The 23,361-nt window shown below is 42.0% G+C and overlaps 1 protein-coding gene across 3 annotated transcripts in view; it reads left to right on the top strand.

The window, feature by feature from the left end:
* Window positions 1–20,264, top strand: part of LOC124061636 (transcription factor SOX-6-like) — a 97,842-nt gene extending 77,578 nt beyond the window's left edge. For 2 of the 3 annotated variants that reach the window (XM_046393699.1, XM_046393700.1), the window contains exons 10-16: window positions 242–391; window positions 2,334–2,511; window positions 4,132–4,328; window positions 11,778–11,886; window positions 13,089–13,259; window positions 14,960–15,173; window positions 17,131–20,264. In XM_046393699.1, the coding sequence (XP_046249655.1) occupies window positions 242–391; window positions 2,334–2,511; window positions 4,132–4,328; window positions 11,778–11,886; window positions 13,089–13,259; window positions 14,960–15,173; window positions 17,131–17,476 (1,365 nt within the window). In that variant the 3' untranslated portion in view covers window positions 17,477–20,264. The remainder of the gene's footprint in view (window positions 1–241; window positions 392–2,333; window positions 2,512–4,131; window positions 4,329–11,777; window positions 11,887–13,088; window positions 13,260–14,959; window positions 15,174–17,130) is intronic. The other variant, XM_046393701.1, reaches the window with a different exon arrangement.
* Window positions 20,265–23,361: the final 3,097 nt, after the last annotated feature.

The raw sequence follows: 23,361 nt of genomic DNA, 5'->3' as shown, positions 1-23,361 counted from the left end.
GTGTGTGTGTTTTGTTTCCACATGACTTCTGTGCGTGTTTGGCTCAGATACACACCCGTCAAACCTAGGAAGATGCGAGCACCACCAGGGTGAGCAAAAAAAAAAAAAAAAAATTAAAAAAAACACAACAGGATCAAGGGTGTGTGGGTGCACAGAAGAAGAAAGAGGAAAGCCACTGACGAGCTGCTGGCGAGCGATGTTAATAGCCTGTCGGTTTTGCTGGTTTCTTCTCTTTTTGCAGCAGCTGTATGCTGCCCAGCTGGCAAGCATGCAGATCTCACCAGGAGCCAAGATGACTCCCCTCCCGCAGGCTCCCAATTCCTCCGGTCCGCTTTCCCCCTCTGCCCTGAAGAACGAGAAGCGAGCATCCAGTCCGGTCGCTCAGATTAAGGTGACTCCACTGTTGAAAATGTTGTAAAAAGGTATTTGTGGAATAGCAGATAGTAATAGAGTATTTTAAATGAGCAACTGGAAGTGCCAGGTGGACACTTTTTCCTCAGTAATATTGAAATATGTGAGTTGATGAACAACATCACCATAAAGTTCGGCTATATCCAATTAACAAAACAACTGGTACTTAAATAAATGTATAAGGGATGTACCGCATACGGGGAAAAAATCTCTCTCGAGTGCAGAGTAACAGACAACATAATAAGACAAAGGAAAGAGTGAGTTCAGAGTACGCATGATAGGAAAACACACAAGGATAATGATGATCAGTTCAAGCAAAAGTGAGAGGCTGGAAATTTGGAAGTTGTTGAAACAACGATCTGCGCATGGGCCTGTACTCTTCACTGTCAATTAGAAACAGCTTATTTAACGGTCACACACTGCAACACACACAAACACGCACACACACACACACACACAAACTGACACTGGCGCTGGCTGCTGTTTGGCTGGAGCCCAGACCCCTCCACTGGAGAGAGCGTACGCCTCATCTTTACTCGACGGCGAGGCAGTAATGGAAGCCATGTGTGTGTGGGGCACAGCTGCAACCGGCGTCACAATAGACTGGCGTCAGAGCTCACCGCACTCGAACAGTAGTGCTGTGCCCTCCAAGCTCCCCACCCTCTGCTAACCCCCGCACACGGTCAGCCCACCCCCCACTTTGGCGTGGCATCCATAGCCTAACAAACCCCCCCTTTTCCATCCCGTAGACGTGCTAGAAGTTTCTCCTTGGCACAACTTTTCCAGGGATTCCTTATGTGGATCAGTGTGGTTGTGAGCCTTTAATTATAAATAGAGGATCTGCACAAACAAAGGTGCCACTGTTGCAGCCGAGAAGGTACACCGCCTGTCAGGATCACAGAGGTTAGCAGTGGAATTCATTTATTGAAGGGCAAAAACCTAATAGGGATGAGCTGCATCAGTCAGTGGCAGCATCAGTGAGGAACTGAAAGGACATCGAGGAATACTTTGAACAAAATCTAAATTCAGAAGCTTGAATTCTGTCACCCAGAATGTACATGTTTGCCAAAATATTGCTTTGTACACTGTCCCAAGTTTCTCCAGAGGTGTATTTAGCAGAAGCAATGCTGGTGAACCACACATTGCTTGGAACATACTGTGCCAGTGGGTGGACAAAGGAGTGAGAGATTATCCTGCACGAGTTAGAGGTTCTGATGCATGTTTTCATGCCTTTTTTCTGCCTAGAAAACATGTCACAATTAGAATCCTTTGTAAGTGAATTTTAATAGACTTTCACAGAAGTGCTGTTGTCTGCTAATGAGGCAGCTATTAACAACTACCTTCCAAGCCAACAGGTGCGAATTGGTGTTTGACTCAAAAAAAATTGGATGGAGAATTTGCTTAAACCCATGCTTCTTAATCTCATTGAGTCAGAAAATGGAGTAAGAGGCACTGAGATGATTACTCTGCAAGGGAGTTAAAAACAAACAAAATTCTACCCCACAGCATTTGATAATAGATGTGTTGAATGCATTTTTTCCCTTCTTTACCAAGTTGATTTTTGAGTTTTGTAAGAACCTGAAACCTACATTCTTTACAGTACATCAACTTCAATTTGCTAGCAGTCTTCTTCTCCCTTGCCTTTGCTGCTGGCTTACTTATGCTTCTTGGCACATCATTGCCACTGAATGTTGGCCACTGGAGTAGCGTGCAAACGACTTGCAGGCCTGCGCCTCATGTACCCATGTGCATGCCCATACATGTGCCTCCTTGAGCAAGATGATAACTAAATGAAAAACACAGTCAACAAACAAGCTTCATCATTCTACCAGTGGTCTCCACAGGTTATAAGCAGAACCACATACTCATTTTGATACAGACCCTGATCCATTAAAGACTGTTGCATCCATTCTAACTAACAGGAGGAAGGATCCACACAGCCATTGAACCTCTCAGCCAGACCCAAGACAGCTGAGCCTCTTCGCTCCGCAACGTCCCCGACACAGAGTCTGTTCTCCGGAAACAAGACCAGCCCTACAGGGATGGGCAAGGGCCGCATCCCAAGTCCCATCCCCAACATGAGCAGGAACACCTCTCTGGGTAGGTAACACTATCTACGCCTACATGCGCTTCAGCACGAGCGTTTCTTTTACCGCTGGGTTTACAGCTTGGGCCACTGCTGTACACTCTCTGCCTAAATGAAGGACATTAGCACTGGCTTTCCTGTTACGTTCATTAAGAATCACATGGTCTAAATGCTGCTTCGCCATGTAAAGAAAAAATTCTCAAGGGAAACACTGGCACACTCTGCGCCACAAACACTCTCATACACCAGCGTATTGTTCACATCTGTACCGTACATCCATCCAGAGCAAACACATTTTCACTCCAGTGTAAAACTGCGCCTTCCCCTCAGCCGGAAAAACAAAAACATTACCCACCCAAACACCACCCTTTTCCCTGCCACACACAGACAAACCAAGCAGGGTTGCATGTTCCTGATAGACTGCAGACACCTCAACCCCATGAGGGGACCTGTGTGTGTGTGTTTGTGTTTTACAGGAGTCCAAAGCCCTGTATTTAGCCCCAATGAAAACCCCGGCAGCGGAAGCAGTGAAACCCAGCACACGTTATTTGGTTTTTAAGAGCTTCCTCACATCATTGTCTGCCCGCGCTAGACCTTTTATGCCCCTACCTCTGCTATCTGTTATTAAGGCCAATCTAAACCCTCTCATTATATCCCCCCAGAAAACAATTTCACCAGCTCCTCTGGAGTGGCTTTGAGGACGCGTCGCTTGTGTTCCCTGCAAAGTTATTTTTTACCCATTTTCACGGCCACCCAAGCATACAGGACTTCCTACTTGTCTGCTAATTAAACGAGGAGGGCGACGGAAACTTTGCATCCCTTTAGTTATTTTTTTTTTCTATTCTTCAAATGTGCATCAGCTTCAAAAGTGTGAAGCGAGGCACGTAAACAAGGGGGAGGAGGTTCAGTCATGGTTAGACACAAGTGGGCTGGAAAATGTTGCATTCTGTGTAATTTTTGGTTTTGAGCACTTACTGTATGCTTTCTTTTTAAAGCCTGATAGAGTTTCTGAAGGTACATGAAATCACATGTGCAACAAACTGGGTTCAACAGCACCTGAAACCAACAAATAAAGAATAATTCCAAATCAGAACACAGAAACCAGTTGCTGACAGATAAACTGACAGAGAAACTGTAAAACGTGAAGCATAAAATCTAAAAGAAAAGTTTCAAATCAATTAAAACTGCATAGAACCTTTATTGAAGGTTTTCTCTGATGGCTCATCAGCTTTAGAACTGTTTCCCATTTTTTGAAACTTTGTTATATCACTTGACAGATTTCTTTATTTGTGTTTTTCTCTGTCGTGTTGTGAAAAACTGATTTCACATACAAGACTTTTCTACACTAATCAGAACATAACATCTGATGACAGTCGTGGGGTGGTTGCTCATGTTGCCAGGTCCAATCTGATCCAACCGCTCAACCACATAAGATTGGATTAACTTTTTTCCAACTTAACTTCAGCTCCCTATTTAGTCATTAATTTTTGAGGTTGATAAAAAAACAAACGCCTCCCCCCAAAAGAAAGCCTTGGTCTCTTGTATTAAAGCCACACACTCTTTGCTCTGCTTTTCTGTCCTGCCAGTCAGAGTAAGTTGTCCCTGCTGTCTTTTATCCTGCCTTCCCTTTCCAGACATCCTGTCAAGCCTCAACTCCACGGCGCTGTTTGGGGACCAGGATGCAGTGATGAAGGCCATCCAAGAGGCCAGGAGCATGAGGGAGCAGATCCAGAGGGAGCAGCTCCACCAGCAGCAGCAGCAGCCAGGATCCCACAGTCTGGAGGCCAAACTGTCCGCGCTCAGCAGCATGAGCCTCAACAACGGCAACAAGGTTAGAGGGGCAGATAGATCACATGTGCCTACATTAGAAGATGCATAGACACACAGACTCACTTCGCTGATAAGGCTTATAGGAATCACATGGTCTAAATGCAGTTTTCTAAAGGCATTTTCTTTCATGTGAAGAAAGAATTCTGATTGAAATGCTGATGGGGCTGCGTGCACTCATTCGCACAAAGTACACAAATGCAAAGACACACATAATATACAGTGCATGTGACACACATCAACAAACAGTGGAGAGTAGCCGCTGTTATCCAAGTACTGTACTTTTTTCATTTACAATTTGCAGGCACTTGAGTATTTACAATTTTTGCTACTTTGCTTTACTTTACTCTTAGCTATTGCAATTATTTACTTTGCAGATTAAGATATTGTATATAAAAGATATGATAAGCTGTCAAAATCAGAAGTAAGAGATTAGAGCACTCAAAGGCATATTTAAAAAGTTAGTAGTTAGCAGCTCCACCTGTGCTGTTCACTTGTAAATTCCTCACTGGTAATAATCTGACACTCTTTAAACCATGCTGTGAACAGCTTCACAAAGGAACTATTTTCTTTCAGCAGAACCACACCGTATCACTGCGCATTAATAACATTAATGTTATCCTCCTCTGCTGTGCTAAAACGTCAGCTTCTTCATTAGCTTAGTTGGGTAGCCTGTGGTCCATTAGTAGATGCACACTTCCTTCTGCTCAGTGATGCAGTTAATAGGTGTAGTTCAGTAGAGAGAAAATAGTTCCTACATTAAACTGCTCACAACAAGGTCTGTGGATTGTCTTGAGTGATTATGTCATCTGGTCCCATTATATTCCAGTGGAAGAGAACATCTTCACAGTATGCCCACAACTTGGCAACTCACACCCAAAAAAATGGATAAATAGCACTATAGATCAGAAAGAAAATATGTATTTTGGATTCTGACGTATATGTTGCTGATAATGATTTTGGTGCAAACTACTTTCTATGTAACTGCACAGCAACAAGTCAGAGGGTCTAATTGTGTTGTTCCAACAGTCTGCACTTTGTTAACCCATAACACTTTCATGTTTTTTATTCACCAGACGCTGTTCCTCCAACACAGACATTTCAAGTACAAGTACACAAAAAAATAAACAAACAACACAAAATACAAACTATAAAAACTATCACACAAATACTCCAAAAACCATTGCTACAGTTCTGTTTCTTGGGTTCAGAGACGATGAATTCAAATTGCCTTCTTAGGAACCGTCTTAGGAACAACACCTGCTCTTTGGTCCCATGTACTTGAGAAACTTGTACATTTAAGTAAACTTCTGATTGCTTTTATTTGTAACGGGGTATTTTTACAAGGTTGTGTCACAAGTGGTGCATTGAGCAGACATAGGAGAGGATCTATTTTGCATTCATTCCTATACAGTGCACGTGCGCACACACACTCACACACACACCTCCAAACTCCTCGCTTCTTGTTACATTTTCTGCAGTTTTTCATCAGCTAAGTGTTCAAGGTTTGTGCTTCACCCGTGCATAAGTCTGAAGAATATTCACGGTTGATATTCGGTGTTGTTTGGCTCGGGACGCCGCTCTTGAGGACTTCTCTTTTCTCCTCTCATCTCCACGGCCACCCAGAAGCCAACAGCTTTGAAGAGGGAGCAGCTGGGCCAATGACAAGTGATGGTTTTGGCGTGTGTGTGTGTGTATGTGTGTGTGCCTGCTTTGACTGAGACGGAGTGGGTGTTTTTTTGGAGAAGAGTTGGTGTTAACATTAGTGTGCGTGTGTGTGTGTGTGTGTGTGAGAGAGAGAGAGAGAGAGAGAGAGAGAGAGAGTGTGTGTGTGTGTGTGTGTAATGGAGTCCAGCTCTCCACTTGCCCTGAAGGGGGTATCCCGGCCTCAGGGTTTTAGCCCAATTAAAAGGCCTTTCTCAGGGTAGGGACCCCCCCTATATCTCCCCCTTGGGCTGAAGGAGACAGGGCCTTTGTACCAGGATCTCATATCCAGAGGGATACCCATATTCCAAAACATCTTCAATCAGTCTGATCAGCCAATCACAGATTCTAGGGATCAGACATTCAGTAAAATAGGCAGCATGATTAGACCCACTCTCCTGTGCAATTGATCCCATGTTGCTTGCAAAGATGATGAGGAGGAGGAGGCGAGGAACTCATGAATATTTCAGGCATGGTGACTTTGAACCCACCAACCCCAAGTAGGTCATGATTGGTGCACTCCAAGGATAGGCTGTTTTGAATTTTTGGACTTGTTTGCTTTGCATCTTCAGGAGCAAAACATCTAAAATCTGGCAAAATATATTTCTGCTGTACTTATCTTCAGTCCCAAGTTGATTTTTTTTAAAAATATAAGTCATTATACTAGTAAACACTGAGAAGCTCATAAATATAAATTATACAACAAGCTAAACTAATAAATTGTTGATTAAAATTTAATGTGAGTTGTCTGCTGCAGGTCTGGCAAGAAAATCCCACCACTGTTCCCAAATAAGTTTGTGCTTTTAAAGAGATTTCAGCAAAAAGTTAACTTTGAAATGACCACAGATTAAGGTGGATGTATTGCAGGAAAAGCCCTACATGCTTCTCAAGCGCTATATTTTCCAGCTTCATAAGAACAAAACCAAAGCAATGCAGTAATTTGGTTTATAGCTCCTTGCCTCCTAATAAAAAGCTCATTTGGAAAGTCTCAAAGTAATTGTTTCCGGTTCAGGGATGGCAGCAGGCTGTGGTGTTTGTTGTCAGTTTGTTATTCGTTACCTAACAACAGCAGCTCAAAGACTCTTTCTCTTAGCTTTGAATGTGTAATTTTTTTGCTTTGGGATGGAGACATTTTTTTGTGTGTGTGTGAGTGTGTGTGTGTGTGTTTTCTAAATCGCTCAAAGGCTTTGCTCTGTCTCAAACAATTCATGGATGGAACTTGCTGGATACTGGGAGTGTGACTCACCCGCTCCACCTCGGGAGGCAATGAGAGCAGCTCTTTCTCTTTACCTTGGATTTGTGTGTTGTTTTCTGTTCGTCAAATAAATTTGTTACTCAAGTCCTCCCCTCAGAAACTTTGAAGCTCTGCCCAAGCCTTTTTGTTTTATGACATTGTACTAACACGGCTTCTTTGGAGGGAATGAGACAACTGCTGCAGCCGAGTGTAATATTGAATGTTGAGCTATTTATTGCTGGTGCTGATTCGACTCGAAGGGAGCCATCGTGGTGACGTCTGAGTGTGGTGTTTGTGTTTATTTCGCATTCTGTTTGTTTATTTTTCGTTCCGCGGCGTTCATGTCAAGCATAGACGACATAGACATTTCCCTAAGAGCCTAAACTGATCCTTTGTGTGTGTGTGTGTGTGTGTGTGTGTGTGTGTGTGTGTCCTGGCTCTGTGCGCTGGCCTTGGCCATGTTAATGTCATTATAGCGGGTGTACAGACGAGAGGCCTGGCCAGTTAGTGGCATTGTTGAGTATCACCTTACGCTTACGTTGCTTCCAGCTGGCCTGTGGCTGCCAAAGCTCACTGAAATAGCCACTGTGTATGACTGTGTGGGTGTGCGCATGTATGTGTGTGTGCGTAACAGCCTGTGTGCGTTTCTATTCATCTAAACAGCCACAAAACACTCCCTAAGCTCACTTAAAGGAGAACACCAAGTTTCTGAGAGATTGGCACATGACTCAACACATGACATGTTTCAGAGACACAACATTGTCCCTTGTAGATTGTTCACTCATGCTTCAACTCATCAGAATAGAAAGTGATGTTTGTAGAAGTGTGCATAGTAAGTTGCTGTAAATGTTGATATGATGATAGCTTCGCTTTGTGAAGTTTACATGAAATACGATAGAAAAATAATACACCGCCTTGAACCACGAGGGACTACTTTTCCTGTTTCCATAGCAGGGGGACACGGTGGGTGATGGCAGACTGGGAGCAGGTAAATCCACAGGCCACAAGCTGTGTTTTTCTTCTTTTTCAATTGCTCCAAGATCTGTTTTCCCACTGTAGACAATGGCATGTATGGACACACTCACTCAACAGCTGATTCTAAACTACAAGCATTGAATTATGGTGTCAGTGTTCACATAAATCAACAGTTAATTTGACTGAAGAGCTGATGTACACATGTAATCCATCAGTAAAAGTGGAGTTTGGACACTTTTTTACAAATTTGAAAAAAATGTTTTTTTTTTCTGTAAAAAAGGCATATTGTTTCACAGAACGAAAAGAAAGCAATTCATTTGAAAAAGAGGATGATACAAAACAAAATGTCACTGCCCAAAACAGCTAAAGTTGAAACTAGAGCTGATACAGCTAGCCTTCAGTACAAAGTCTGTTTGCATTTCAGAAGACAGAGTGAACAGAAGTTATATTGTCCTTACCACACCGTTCACAAATCATACACTTTTTACACTTGTTGATTAAATTGTTTTAAAAGTTTAACACAGTATTCAGCAGACCCCATCCTTCATTTCTTGAACATGCACAATCTTTCCTCTTTGCACAGTTTTGAAATTCACCAGATCTCTAAATTTTAGGGGCTTTAATTTAATACGGCCCATTACAGAGAAATGTCTTTTGTCTGCTCCCCGCTGAATGAAGTCTGTCGGCATGCTTGCATTTTCTGTTGGTGGAGCAGAATAAGTCTGGAGGAAAGTGAGGAGGGAGGAAATGGTTTACATTGGCTCTGCTGGTGATTTTGGTCTTTGTAGGAAGCAAGCTTGTGAAACCGACAGCGACAGCGTTTCCAAGTCTTGATTAAAGGTCGACGTAATGTTGCTGTATTTGAAGCCTGAATGATATACATTATAATAATGTATACTACAAAGCTGAGTCTGGCACCTGCAAATAGACTGTTGAGCGTCTACTTCTTTTGGGTTGGAGCCTCAAGGGGTGAAAGGCTGTTGGTGGTGGTGGTGGTGTTAAGGGCTATGAATAGGAGGAATGGTGAAAAGGAGAGGGAGGGGACTGAGGACTGAGCTGACTGACAGCTCTATCGGCACACAGACAAGTCTGGAGAAGGAAAGAGTGAAAGAAAGATGAAGAAAATAGGAAGAGAGAGGGAACGCCGGGAGGGGGACTGAGGAGGTTGCCAAACTTGATTGGCCCAGGAGGAGACAGTAAACGGTTGCGGGTCAGCTGGAGGCACGCCGTGCTGGCAGTGGGCGAGTTGTAACTGTGGTAATGAGCTCAATACGGTGTGCTTAGAAAAAAAAAAAAAACAATGTTTGGAGCATTAGCCTAGCAACGGTGGAGAGACGCAGACGCCAAGAAGAAGAGAGACCAGGCGGAACAAAAAGAGCCTGGTGTCTCTTAAATTTAGAAATATACGTTCAGCAGCAATATTAGGCTGACGACCCAGTGAAAGCAACACTGTGTTAAACATCCTGCAGCGGCACAGATGGGCTTTGTTTCTGTGCTTCATTGTGTTTGTGTAATTTAACTTGATATTTTTAATGAATCTTCTGCCTGGTTTTATTTATCTTTGTCTTCGCACACGTCCTTCATTGTGTTTAATTAATTAAGTCCTTTAAGTTAGTCATCTTGTCTAACTAAATTTGGTCCAATTTTCTTAAAGTAAAGCCATTCAGTTTCAGCAGTGCAGGATCCTTTTATTTATTTTTCTTGAGTGTGTATTTCTGCTTTGTCATAACTGCCTGAGCAGCAGGCCTCCAGGACCGCCAACACTGACTGTTTTCAGGATTCAAGGATTCAAGGATTCAAGGAGCCTTACTGTCATTTCGCACATGTAGAAACATGAAGTGGACAAAATTAGTTTCCCTTGTCCCGGTATAAGCCCAATAACCTACAAAATACGTAAATACTATAAATATAAAACAACACTATATAAATATAAAAACAACCAGAATAAAAAAAATATAAACAGTGACAGAGATGACAACAATATTTACAGTGGTATTGCAGTATTGTGCAAATGAAACCAGTAACCCCTTTATGAAGAAGAGTCTGAAACAAAAGCATAAAGAGGAGCGCAGAAATTGAGTCACACAAAGACAAAGTATTTTTCAAAAAGTCTATCATGCTGCTCCAAAAGGCAGCAGTCCAGTATCAAACCAGCAGGCGCACAAGCCAAACCTATTTCAATCTTGACTAAACAAAGCAAAGACAGCTCCTTATTGCATTTGCCACAAGAACTTTCAAGGAGACCAAAAGTAGACCAACCGCACTGAGTATTTGCAAATTTTGACCCAGGTCTGCTGTTAATCTGTGTTTTGGATCAGTCTACCTCTATTGATGCTGTCCTAGTCCATTTTCCAAAAGCCTAACTCTACTCTGCATTAGTTTTCCATTAGTCTCCTCCTATTTACTTGGAACATGGGTACATCTCTACTTAGGGCCTTTAGAAATTATTATTATTAGGAGAGCTATAAATTTAATCTACACTAATTTTTAGGGTTAGCGTGCCAAACTTTGACCTCCACAAGTCTGAAAGCATTGTTATGAATCACAGCCACTTTCCTGAGGCTATTGTCTAAAAGTCTAAAAAGCACTTCCCAGTGGACTCAAGGCCTTATTCTGGTCTCTGGACTAGTTTTCCATTCCACTCTTTTTCTTTTCTTTTTTTTTTTTTTGCTCCCTCTATCCCTCTGTCTCTCCCTCTTTCTCTCTTTTCTTTAGTCCTTTGTTAGGCGGTTGCTTCCTGCGGTGAGTATGGCACTGCCCAGGCACATGTTCTGTGGTGGGCCTGATTACAGCCCTGCCATAGTGCTGACATTGGCCCGCACCGACTCCTCATCTATAAACACACACACACACACACACACACAAAGACATACACGCCGGGCCCCTAAGTTCCACCAACTCTGCCAGCGGCTACCGCGGCATGACTTCACCCGGCAACCATTCCTTGCGTCAAACAAAATGCCTCTGTCACCAGAAAAAGGAGGAGAGCTGAGAGGGAGGAAGGGAGGGAGGGAAGGCAGGCAGGGGAGAAGAGAAGAGTGGAGGGGAGGAGTGTAGCTGTGCGGTAGCAGTGCGGAGGGTTCGATGTTTTCCACCGCAGTTTGAGAGTGTGGTTGGGTAATTTTAGCTGGAAGGCCCAGAAGCAGGCTGCTCGTGGAAGTTATTTGTCTCAGAAGTGGATGGAGTGGCAGGCAGGAGGCAGAATCCGAGAGGGCGCATGATGATGGGAGGTTGGGGAAGACACTGTTGATTAATGCAGCCTTGCAGTGAAGCTGTTTCAAAATTAACTGCCTGTTTTTGGGGTGCTGGACTTTCCTCCATGCCAACTCAACCCAGCAATTAGTTTTATTGTCACCATCAAAGTCATCCCTAGTGACCCAATTTAAAAGATGCCAGGCGTACACAGGGGCTTGGTCCAGACATTAAGTAATAAGAACTGAACAGGAATTGAAAACTTTAAAGATTTTTTTTTCCTTTGCCAACTTAAGCAATGTGGCGACTTGCTTCAAATGACCTTTCCTATCTTTTCTTGTATTGCAGGATCGGCTGCACTATGAGACGTTGAGCCAGCACCTGGGCAAACTCGGGGAGGAAGCTGGGAAGATGGTCCATCGAGTCATTGACCTGACGAGGCCAGAAGATCTGGATGGTAAGCATCCATGCTGCCTATCTGTGTGGTTTTTTTTTTTTTTTTGCCTTATCCTTCGTCCCTTATTCGTCGCTCTCTAGGACTCTTACCTTGGTTTGTTTGTTTTCCCTGCTTTTTGACTCTTGACCTCCTAAGTTTGGGTTACATCTTGAGTTTAATCTTGGTAATTAAGAAATTTATGCAGATGCACAAAAGACGTGATCGAAAATGGAAGGCTGGAGGGACATACAAGAAAAGACTTGGTGTTTTGGAGTTTTGAATGTCTGTGTGAGAAGCAGTCACAACCTGACAGACAAATTGATACCATTGACCCTTAAGTCCGTGGGCTCTGCATAAAAGGGGCCCTACCTCTGGGGGTCTCGTATCTCAGAACTCCACAATAAAGAGGGAGGCATCTTCCTGAAAACCAGGACATGCAGGTATTCATTGAATACAAATATTTATTGTGCTCCTCAGGAAGCTACGGTGAAGGACGCACTCGACGGCTAAACAGTGTCTTCAATGTCAACATTTTACTCTCTTGAAAAATTTTACCCTGTTATTATTCCCGCAAGCACATGACGAGAGGCTAAATTCTCCTGTTATTTTCCACGGCGAGTGTTTGTGACATCCCGCCCAGTACAAGTATGCAAACAAAAGCAGACGGAGACGGGCAACATATCTGTTCTAATTGATGGTCAATGAAGTTTACTGCAAATAGGAATTCAAAAAAAATTTAATGAATTGTAAAAGAACTGACCTTGCGTACTTTGTATTCCACTCAGTTAGCAGTTTTCTTCTCTGAATGCACTGTAAGGGCACTGACCTGGTGTTAAAGTCTAATTTTTTTTCCACCCAGCCCACCTGTTACTCATAAAGCACCACTGTTTACAGGCGAAGAAGAGTTGAAGGGTGTTCATTGTTGTTTAGTTTAGCATCAGAGGAGTAAACACAGCAGCATAAGCGCTGAGATACCATCAGGCGGAAGTAAACCGACTGTGGTGTGTACAGTATAGTTCATGTGTGTTTGTGCGAGCATGCTGAGGGCATCCCAGCAAGACCCCCATCAGTCTTTTGTTATACTTTTGTTATACATCCTCCTTCAAGAGGTGCAGAGGAGGAAGGGAGGACTCGTCCTTATCAGTACAATATCCTGGATTTCAAGTATGAAAGTATGAAAGATGAACGTTTCAGTGAGGGGGTCATTTCTTTGTGTCACACAGGGAATAACGTCACAGAGGCACGAGTGTTCAGGGAGGCGAGAGGCAGGAACAGCAGTGAGCCTCACATCAAGAGGCCCATGAACGCCTTCATGGTGTGGGCCAAAGACGAGAGGAGGAAGATCCTGCAGACCTTCCCCGACATGCACAACTCCAACATCAGCAAGATCCTAGGTGAGGTTTTACGACATTAAACCGTAACTGTGACTAAAGTTTACCCCCAACATTATGTTATGCTGTTTATTTTGGTGCACTGCTTGCATCTGTGTTTGTGTAAAATATTAGAAAAATGGGAGAATAGAGTGAAAATAAAATAAAATTTACCCCGTGTGTATTGGTATTACTAAGAGAGACATGGGTATGGTATCTAATCAGCAGCTTTTACATGAACCAACCATTTTTCTCAAGCCGTTCTGTTAACTGAAAGTGATTTCTGACTTGTTTATGCCACAAGAGGACTTCATTTACTATGACGTGCAGCAGTCGGTTTCTTTTCCCAACAAATTCATCATCTTTTGGATAAGAGGGACAGGAAGTAGGGCGATGAGACAAAGGGGATGATGTGTAGTTAAGGACCGCAGGCCAGACTCGAACCACGTCGCTGCTATGAAGGGATTTCAACTTTCTGTTCATGGGATGAGCGCACTCACCCACTCCGCCACACATCACCCCAGTTTGAACCAATCTTTTAAAAATTCAGTATATTATTTAGTTAAAATTAGTAGGTACCTCTTAAATGCTGTGCATCAGTACGGACACATGCACATAGTCCTTCCACTATCTCCTTCAAAGGCACCACACATTTTCAACAGTTCACAGGGTTTCCCATGAGAAGGAGCAGTGTGTTTTAAAATGTGGAGCCCTTCACACACAGAGCTCCACTGTGTCAGCCTGACTGGTGTGATGGATGCGTTCAGTTAAAAAAGGGCCGCGTTGATACTCACCTCCTTGACACAGATAGCCATTCACACGGCGCTGAGCATAACGGTTGTTCGTGAAATGTTCTTAAGACCTCCACTGTCCGACGCAGGGCTCCAGTGAGCTTGAGGGTTGCTAAATGTAAACGCTCCTCCCGAGCAACATTAACAAATTGCTTTTTCTTAGGTGGGTCTGTGTTTATGACTCGGAGCTTTGACAAAGGGACATTTTGTGTTTCCTGATCTTAAATGACTTATCATCTGTCCAAGTTTCACTGAGAGTTTAAGTGTGATATTTATTCCTTTTTCTTTAAAACGAATTGTCTCTGTGAAATTATTTGACAGTAAAATATGAATAGTAAGATGCTGTTAGCAAGAAGCATCAGAAAATCATTCTCCAAAAATTTTGTAAGTCTTTGCAAAATAGGAACTAAAAGCAGTATTTAGTGTGTGCAACTGTGTATGTGTGTATGTGACTGCATGTGTACAATTCATGTCTCTCCAACATAATAACACAGCTGGACTTTGAGGAGTGGGTGGCAGGCTTTAAAAAACTCCCCTCTGTTTCCTGTGTCACAAAAGTGCATGAGTAGTTTGTGATAAACCTTGATAAACAGAGACGTGAGGCGGAGTGTGTATAATCAGTTGTCAGAGTGCTTTGCAGATGTGCTGCGTTCCTGCAGTAATGGCCCTGTCCACTTGCTCAGAAAGTCCTCTTACCGGGGAAAATAACAAGTACACAACATATCATTCTCCATGAGCCAAAAGAGAGCATAGAGTGACCCACTCCTGATGACCACTATCATTGACTCAGTTAAGAAATGCATGTCAAACCCTGTTTCATCACTCCCCAAAGTCTCAAATCGTAAGGACTGTAATCTTGATTTCTAAAGGCACATTTGTGATTTATAGGACAGTAAAACCAAAACAAAACTAAAACTCAATCGCTTGCTCCAGGTTCTCGCTGGAAATCCATGACCAACCAGGAGAAGCAGCCATACTACGAGGAGCAAGCTCGCCTGAGCAAGATCCATTTGGAGAAATATCCCAACTACAAGTACAAGCCGCGGCCCAAGAGAACCTGCATCATCGACGGCAAGAAGCTGCGCATCGGAGAGTACAAGCAGATGATGCGGTCACGACGCCAGGAGATGAGGCAGTTCTTTGTGGGGTGAGTGCCAAGAAGTGACGTGGATTTAAATCCCCGAAATAATGCAACTTGAAATGAGTAATTCATTGAGCCTATTGTTTTCCCCCTTTTTCCTGCCATCCTTCATTTTTACTTTGTGCGTCCGGGTTCAAACTCAACCTGACAGCTTGATGTGAAAAAATGACGGCACAGCTTGCAGTGGAATCTTAAAGCAACATTTTGGTAATTTTATTCACAGAAATAGCTGCAGCTCCATCACGGCTTTACATACAACTTTAAGAAGACATTTTGCACTTTAATTAAGGGGGGACATTGTGCATTGACAGCCACAAGCGAGTGCTGAGTCACACAAAGACTCTGTGTCTTCTTCCGAAAGACTTTGCCTCGTTTACTGCTGCACCTGTGACCTTTCAGTTCAGTTTGTTCTTTAATAAACATGCCATCCTGCCAGCCACCTTGGCCTGAATATGGATATTTTAGCAAGATGAATTGGGGGAGGCATTTCATTTCAATATTTCACCAGCATATCCTCTGGTTCTTAGCACGTCATGTGAGGGTTTTCTCGATGTCTCACAGTATGAATATAATTTGCTAAAGGTTTGTGGGGTTACTGTCAGAGTTTATGGTCCTTTTATGAAAGTTTTTTTTTTCTTGGAACCTTCTGTTTCTATCTGCAAAACCTTTTAAATATTGAAGAGCATGATACTTTTTTAGGACGCAGTCAGCGCAGTGAGGGGAAAAACAGTGGCATTGTCTTAATAGAAACCAGCCATGAATGCGTTTAAAGCCATCACAGTGGCCTGTGTGCGAGATGGATTTACCAGAGGCCATGGCTTTGAATAGGAGAGATTTTTAATAGCTTGTCATTTATTAAATTAGGACAATGCTGTGTGCTTGTGGGCAGTGAAATTGGACACAGACAGACATAGTGGAATATGAAATGTAAGCAGATGTTTGAGAAGGAACGAGTGCGAGGCAGACGTCACAGGCTGAATGCCACATTTACTGTGTGTGGTCAAGTAAAAGAAGAAGCAAAAAAAGACTTATGATTGTCCAGGTCTGGATTTTCAATCAAAGCTAAATTAAATAGCTACCAGGAGCCAGTACACAACCAGTTTCTGGCATAATGCATATAGCTAAACCAGTGTTGTTTTAAAGCGTTTAATGTGAAAATTAGTCTGTCAGAGCGTACAGCAGTAATTGTTTCAGGAGACAGCAGAGGGAAAACTGTTAGGTGAGAAAAGTGACAGCAATTTTCCTGCTTTATGTGGCTCATTTGAGGAGCCAGAGGGCCCTTTTGAGTGATGTGCATTTATCCTCATTCCATCTGTATCTTAACAGGTTATTTAGCCAATGCTGCTGTGAGCTGGCAGGGAGAGCTCGGTGTCAGGACATGCCCGGCCATGAGACGAGTTGCTTTTTAAGCCTATGTGGTCTCAGATTTAACGTTTTGTTCAAAGCAGTTTGCTCAAAGGAGGTTATAATGACTCAATCAAACATCCGTCTGTCCACCCTGATCATTAATGCTTCCTGTAGCCAAATCAGTACTTTTTTTTCTTTTTCCATGAAATTTTGCAGATGCATACATGATCCCCAGTGTAAGAATCTTACTGACTTTTTCTGATTCCTGACCTTGCCTTTAACGTCACCATGAGGCTCATATTTGTGTTTTTTGTGTAAATTATATCATCAACCAACTGATGGATTGTCATGACATTTGGTTTAGCTTTGTTTATATCAAATTATTTGCAAAAAACAAAAAGCAGTCCTGGTAAACATCAGCATGTCAGCATTAGCGTTGTGTAACCTTGCGTACGTAGCTGCTAACATGGCTGCAGAGTCTTGCTTTGTTTTATTTGTACTAATTTCTGTACTTTTCCATATTTGATTAATTCTTACTCACTCTCTTTGGTGTTTATTAACAAACCTCTGTTTAATGCTCTTTTCTTCCATCCTCCTCTCCTGTCTTGTTTCTCAGGCCTCAGCCACCAATTCCTCTCGGCAACAGCCCAGGCGGTGTACCCGTTTACCCGGGCGCCATAACCATGGCAACGACAGCCACACCATCCCCACATCTGACCTCAGACTGCTCCAGCAACTCAGCCAGCCCTGAACCCACCATCCCTGTCATTCAGAGCACGTACGGAGTGAAGACCGAGCCTGGCAGCAGAGGCAACAATGGCAGCGGTGTCGGAAATTTGGATCTGCCCAGCGACCCCACCAACGGAGACGACGATATGGACATGTACGAGGACTTTGAGGACGAGCCCAAGTCAGACTATAGCAGCGACCATGAGACTCGGGAGGCCATCAGTGCCAACTGATTGTGCTCAGATGTCTCAGATGTAAAAAGAGAGAGAGAAAAAAACTCCTGTTATTCTCAGAGACACTTTTTGAAAACACATTTTATCACAGAGACCTTCAGGCAAACTTTTGTGACATGTTGCGTCATGCACTGAGCATGCCCAGACAAGATTCAAACTCAATGGAAATGCTCAGAAAGTGTGCAAAGAAAGAAAAAAAGAAAAGACAGCGTCTCGATGGAAGTCCATTTGAAGAGGAGGGCTGATGGGAAAAATGTGACCCAAGAACATAACCTGAACACACATTCAGCCGTCCAACTGACGATGAACTCTAGTTTCCTACACTTTGACAATCTTAACAGGAGCGAATAAGAGTTAGAGGAGACAGAGAAAGAGAGAGAGAGAGAGATAGAGAGAGAGATAGCGGGAAAGAGAGAGAGCGTGGGACAAAGAACAAATGAGCGACGAACACATTGCTGTGTGGTTTGTAAAGAGCATGCATGGATTTTGAAGCATCAGGAATTGGTCTTCAACAGCTATTTGGTCTTAAATGTTTAAGGAGTGATTTAGTTTTCATCATTATGTATTTACTTTTATTTGTGTTTTTTGCCCCTTTTTGATTTTTTTTGTTCCATAGACTTTTTTCTGACAGGTCACTGCCTGTACAAACTCTGGACTGTCGGAACTTGAAATTTGAAAAATTTTTAATATAAATCCTAGCTATTGTAATCTTATAGTCTTACTTTTGTTTCTTACAAATACAGTGCATCTACATCTTTTTTTCTGACAAACTGCTTACATTACATTACTGTTTTTTTTTTTTTTTTTTAATATCCCAGCTCAGGTATGATGTGCCAGCTTGTGAATGTGTTTTTTTTGTTTTGTTTTGTTTTGTTTGTTTTCATACAGAAAGAGTGGTCAATGAAATAAAGGGAGCAAAATCCCTTATATCACATCATTATTATTATTATTATTATTATTGTTGTTATTATTATTATTATTATTATTATTATTATTAAGTAAGTAAGTAAGTAAGTACCCAGGCATTGTACAGATTTACTTCAAATGTGCCAAACCTACATTCACATTCACTCGGGATGTTGTAGTCTTAACTTCCAATGCTGCAAAAAAGTCTTATACAATCAGCTTTTTTCTGTCTGATAAGATGAGTTCCTACTTGGTAACTGCTGGCTCCTCTCCTGGCCCAATCACAGGCAGAGCTCAGGGAGGATGTGTTTTCATCACACTCGCTCAGCCACACACACACACACACACACACACACACACACACACACACACACACACTTTATGTTGCTCTCTGGCAGCCCCTCCAGCTTTGAGACGTAGTCAGAAGAGCAGCAGCGAAAGTGTCAGTTCTGCAATTCCACAGCATTGGTGCTTTCATGAACCACATTGGCCATAGTTCTCTAAGGCCGAACACTTGGCACACTGTGTACCAAGTGCAGTACAGTGCAACCAAACACCAACATTTAGCGTTTGAATCTGTCCCTTTCAATCTGGCTTCAGGTTTAGACATTTTTCGACTTAATTTCTGCATAAACACTTTAAGAGTTCATAAAGTCTGAAGTGCTCCTATAGCTCTGCTCAGTCAGAGTTACCCTGTTGTAGGATAAGAGTTTCTGATATTCTGAATCCCTTCACTGTATTTTAAATTGTGTTTTTAATCGGTACAAAAGTGTACAAAATGTTACTATTTTTATTAGCCTGTTAATATTTGTAAATGTCTTCTCAGCGTCACACGGGACAGGTATACCAAACTTATGTTTTAAAAAAAGAATTTATATAGTCGCAAAAAAAAGTGGGTTTAATAGGTCTGTTATTTCAAAAAGGGTACCTTTTTCTATGTTGCATGTATATTTTGAAGACAAGTAAATTATTAAGAGAAGAACGGCGTGGAAAAGGTGCATAATTTTCGATCAGCTTCTCAGTCAGCCACCCCAGTTAGAGCACACAAGTTTTTCCAGTTTGAAGCGAGATGATCCTCTTTTTTCTTTTCTCAGTGCGGCCCGGCGGTCAGCTCCATGCTGGGTGTGCACTCTTTTTCCTCTGTTTTATTCAAATGTTACATTCTTTCTCTGAAGACACTCTATATTTTTTCTTTGTCTCTTTTCACCACATTTCGAACATGTTTCCATTTTCGACACCTGTGATCTCGGGTGGTTCCTGGGTGCTCTGTTTAACTGTTAGCTGTTTCTTACGTCTTCTCTACATGAACATATTTGGCAGTCTATACTAGGAAAAGCTTCACAAGCTGGGACTGAATATTGGTTTTTGCTTGCATCACAGGAAAAAGCCTCATGCATAGACATTTCTGTTAGTGTCCTAAGCACTGGATATAAATTCTATGTTTTTTTTGTTTTGTTTTGTTTCGTTTTTTTTTTTTTAGTATTAACTAATGTGAAGTTGTTGTTTGATTTTCAACATGATAAATTAGAACAGTCAAAAGTCACACGCTCGTACATGCCAGTCACAGGTAAATTGCCATTTCCTTAGAAGCATTTCATTTACTGAAGCAGATTTTGTTGCCGCAGCTCTAGTGCCGCCTGAAGGGGGTCACGTCACCTCTGATCTCTTTGAAAAGGTAACCTCATGCTCTTATCAGTTGTGACCTGCAGAAGCAGATCATAAGTTTCCTGGTCAGACACATTTTGTGATGAGTATTGTATTTGAAATTCAATGTGCGTTTTAACATTTCATTGTATTTATTAGCCAGCTTTGGCTCTAAAAAGTGTCAGTACAACTTGGTGAGAAAGACAATCAATAAAAAAAAAATAAATAAATAAAAAGTAAAGACTTGAGATTTTTCTTCCGTATCTGTTCCTGTTATCTCGGCTTTTCAAGTGTTTCTTTGACTTGAATTGAAAAATTGTAGAATATTCTGTAAAACTGCAAAAAACTTAAAGCTATTTTGTTCTGCACGTGGAAGCACTGTGCACAACTTTCAGGTAGTGCTGCATGCATTTTTATTTCCATTGCTCAGAAGAGTGCTCTTACTTTCCAGGGATCTAATAATTTCCAACACAAGGATTTCTGTTTCCAAAGTCAAGCTATTCCACTTGGTTCTTATATTTTGGTGGCCCATTACAGTAAATGTGGCCTATTGTTCCATTGTGTATGTGTATGTGTGTGTGTGTGTGTGTGTGTGTGTGTGAGGAAACGCCACACATTCTGACTATGCTGTGGTGTATACGCCACGGCGCCGGTGCTCACGGCAGCCAATCCCAGCATTTGAGAGAGAGAAACAGAGAGCTCAGCCATATGCAGCCACATCATAAATCTAATTGTAATTCCCAAATCAACTGTAGCGTCACCCTGCGAGGGGCGCCGGCAAGTTTGTCACACACTCCTTTGTGTGCACTTGTGTGTGTGTGTGCTGTGCTATAGCTTTTACTTGGGAGGGGTGTTTGAAATCATACTTGTGCTGTTGCCATGCTAATCTCGTTAAATAAGTCATCATAATTTACACTTCCTTTTCCCCTTTAACTGTTTGTAAGTTGACAGATTGTTTCTGTGTGTGCATGTTTGTGTGAGGGGACGCACAGCTTTCAGCTTTCACTGGCAAAGGACAGCATAGATCATTACAGTGCAGTCATAGTTTCATGGTTTAATACATACACATACACACACTCATATGTATATACATATGTAGTAGTTAATGGTAGCTAAATGTAAAGAGATAAGGATTCAGAATAACATAAAAATTTCAAATGGACCCAAGTCAAATCTGTTAGTAATTTTACATTTAAATTTGTGTGCATGGAGTGTGAGAGCTGGGTGGGGTTTGCTACATATGAAAATGAGCCAGAAAAAACAAACTGAGTTGAGTAGTTTTCTGTGGTACTTCAGCTGATGCACTCCTGAATTGTTCTCTTGAGGTAAGATCCCCTCCTAACATGTTTTATTACCACATATAAAATACACTTCGGTTCTGTTTGTATATACTTGAAAAATGTTGCACACTCTGTGGGTTTTCCATAAAAAAGAAAAGAAAACCCACAAAATTTACTCCCTCTCCTTAATTGAAAAATCCAGAATGCAAACACTTTTAATTTTTCAAAGTTTTACTGCAGGAAACAAGCTCTCCTACATGTTGCATACTTCTTAGTGTGTGTGTGTGTGTGTGTGTGTGTGTGTGTGTGTGCATGTGCCTGTGTGTGTGCAATGGAGTTCAATCAACTCACATACAAACACACCAGCACTTAATACCTTAATACCATCTATCTGGTGTCCTATTTGGTGGGCATGTCTCTCGCTCTTGTTTTTGTATAATGGGCTGCTCAAACAGCCCACAGAGCGACTGTCCCACCGAGATTTCTCCAGGTACCCCACACGGCCAGCGCGGATTGTGCTTTGGTACACGTCTTAAATCAGATTTAAAGGTTAACTTAGGCATTTTTCAGCCTGAACCCTATTTTCCCATATTTTTCTGTGCACTTGCCCCAAAGGATTACATTACAGTGCTCTTGCTCAGTACTGGATGAGTTTCAGAAACTTTGTCCCCATTAGTCACTCCTACACAAAAACTTGAGAAAATAGAGCCAAGTTGTAAAATACTGGTTACCCTTTAAGGTGGGCACGGAAACACTTGGTTTCTGTGAAGGTCAAACATTCAAGTGAAGTAACAAGTAAAAAAAAAATTGGATTTGTGGCGAACTTTAATATTTGTACTTCAGTTGGATTTGAAGCACCTTGTTTTTTTAGTGGACTGGATATGTTTTGTTTATTAACCAAGAAACTTTAAAACTGTGGGAAAGCTGCAGTTACTGAACACATTTTATTGTCACTATGACCAGGAAAAACACACTAAAATGAAAGAGTTAAAACAGGATATTCTGCAGTCTGTCATTACTGACAGTGACCACATCACTGGAGTGCCAATAATGATGACAAAGCTCACCCCCTTGTGTAATATTGCAATTATACCGTTACTAAAAAAATAAAAGATGTATTCATATTGTGGAAAAAAACTTTCTGCCAGTGTTTTTACTTTCCCTGAATATACATGGGGTCTGACTAATAACTGGAACGCATCTGTCACCCGTAGTATACTACTCCAGCAAGTAGACCTACTCTTAGCAATAGTCTCACAACAGAGACAGTTTCTTATCCCTGATGAGTCAGCCAGCTAACTTGTGCTAACATTAATGCTTTCTAGAGCTCTCTACCAGCCATGCTGGCATTTGTTCATAATGTTGTTCCTAATGTCCACCAGTCAGATTACTTGGTGGGAAAGACTTGCTGTGTAATTGTTCTTCTGAAGTGAGGGAGAACTTGACATGGTGATAAACTGAGCAGTGATTACACAGGCTTTGAATTTACCTTTCTTTTCTTGTGGGTTTGGTGCGTGCATGTGTGTGTTGGGATGATGAAGCATAATGACACACTTTTTCATGAAGGTCTTGGATGTGCCCTCTAGGCAGATTCAGTTTTTGATTTTTAAAGAAACATCTTGAAGAGTAGAGAGAACAACATCCTTTCTTTTTTTCTCATCACCAATCAGGCCTTTAGATCAAGAGAATTATAAATTCTTATTACAAAGGAGAAGCCCCCTTCAGACGTGTTGGAGAGGCTCTTTCAATGAGGCATCAAAGCCACCGTGTTTATGATCACGGAGGCTCCACTACTCATTAAAGTGCACAGAATGGTCACGGTGCTGCGACACACTTCCATTCTCTTTGAGCTAAGACCTTATGAAGCTTAATCATTCAAATGCGTCTGAATCAAAAGGGGAATAATTGACCCATGCACTTCCATTGAGCTGATCATGTTTCACAGTGAACAATGTTTGTGTGATTTTTCATGTAAAATGTCTTGTAAGAGTCAACAATTTATTGAAGAATGAGAGCTTTTATAGACTGTGAGGTTACATACATCTGCAGCTTTAA

The sequence above is a fragment of the Scatophagus argus genome, chromosome 7 (genome assembly GCF_020382885.2).
Source record: "Scatophagus argus isolate fScaArg1 chromosome 7, fScaArg1.pri, whole genome shotgun sequence".
NCBI lineage: Eukaryota > Metazoa > Chordata > Actinopteri > Scatophagidae > Scatophagus > Scatophagus argus.
The sequence above is the reverse complement of the archived record's forward strand: the minus strand, read 5'-3'. Positions and strand labels throughout refer to the sequence as shown.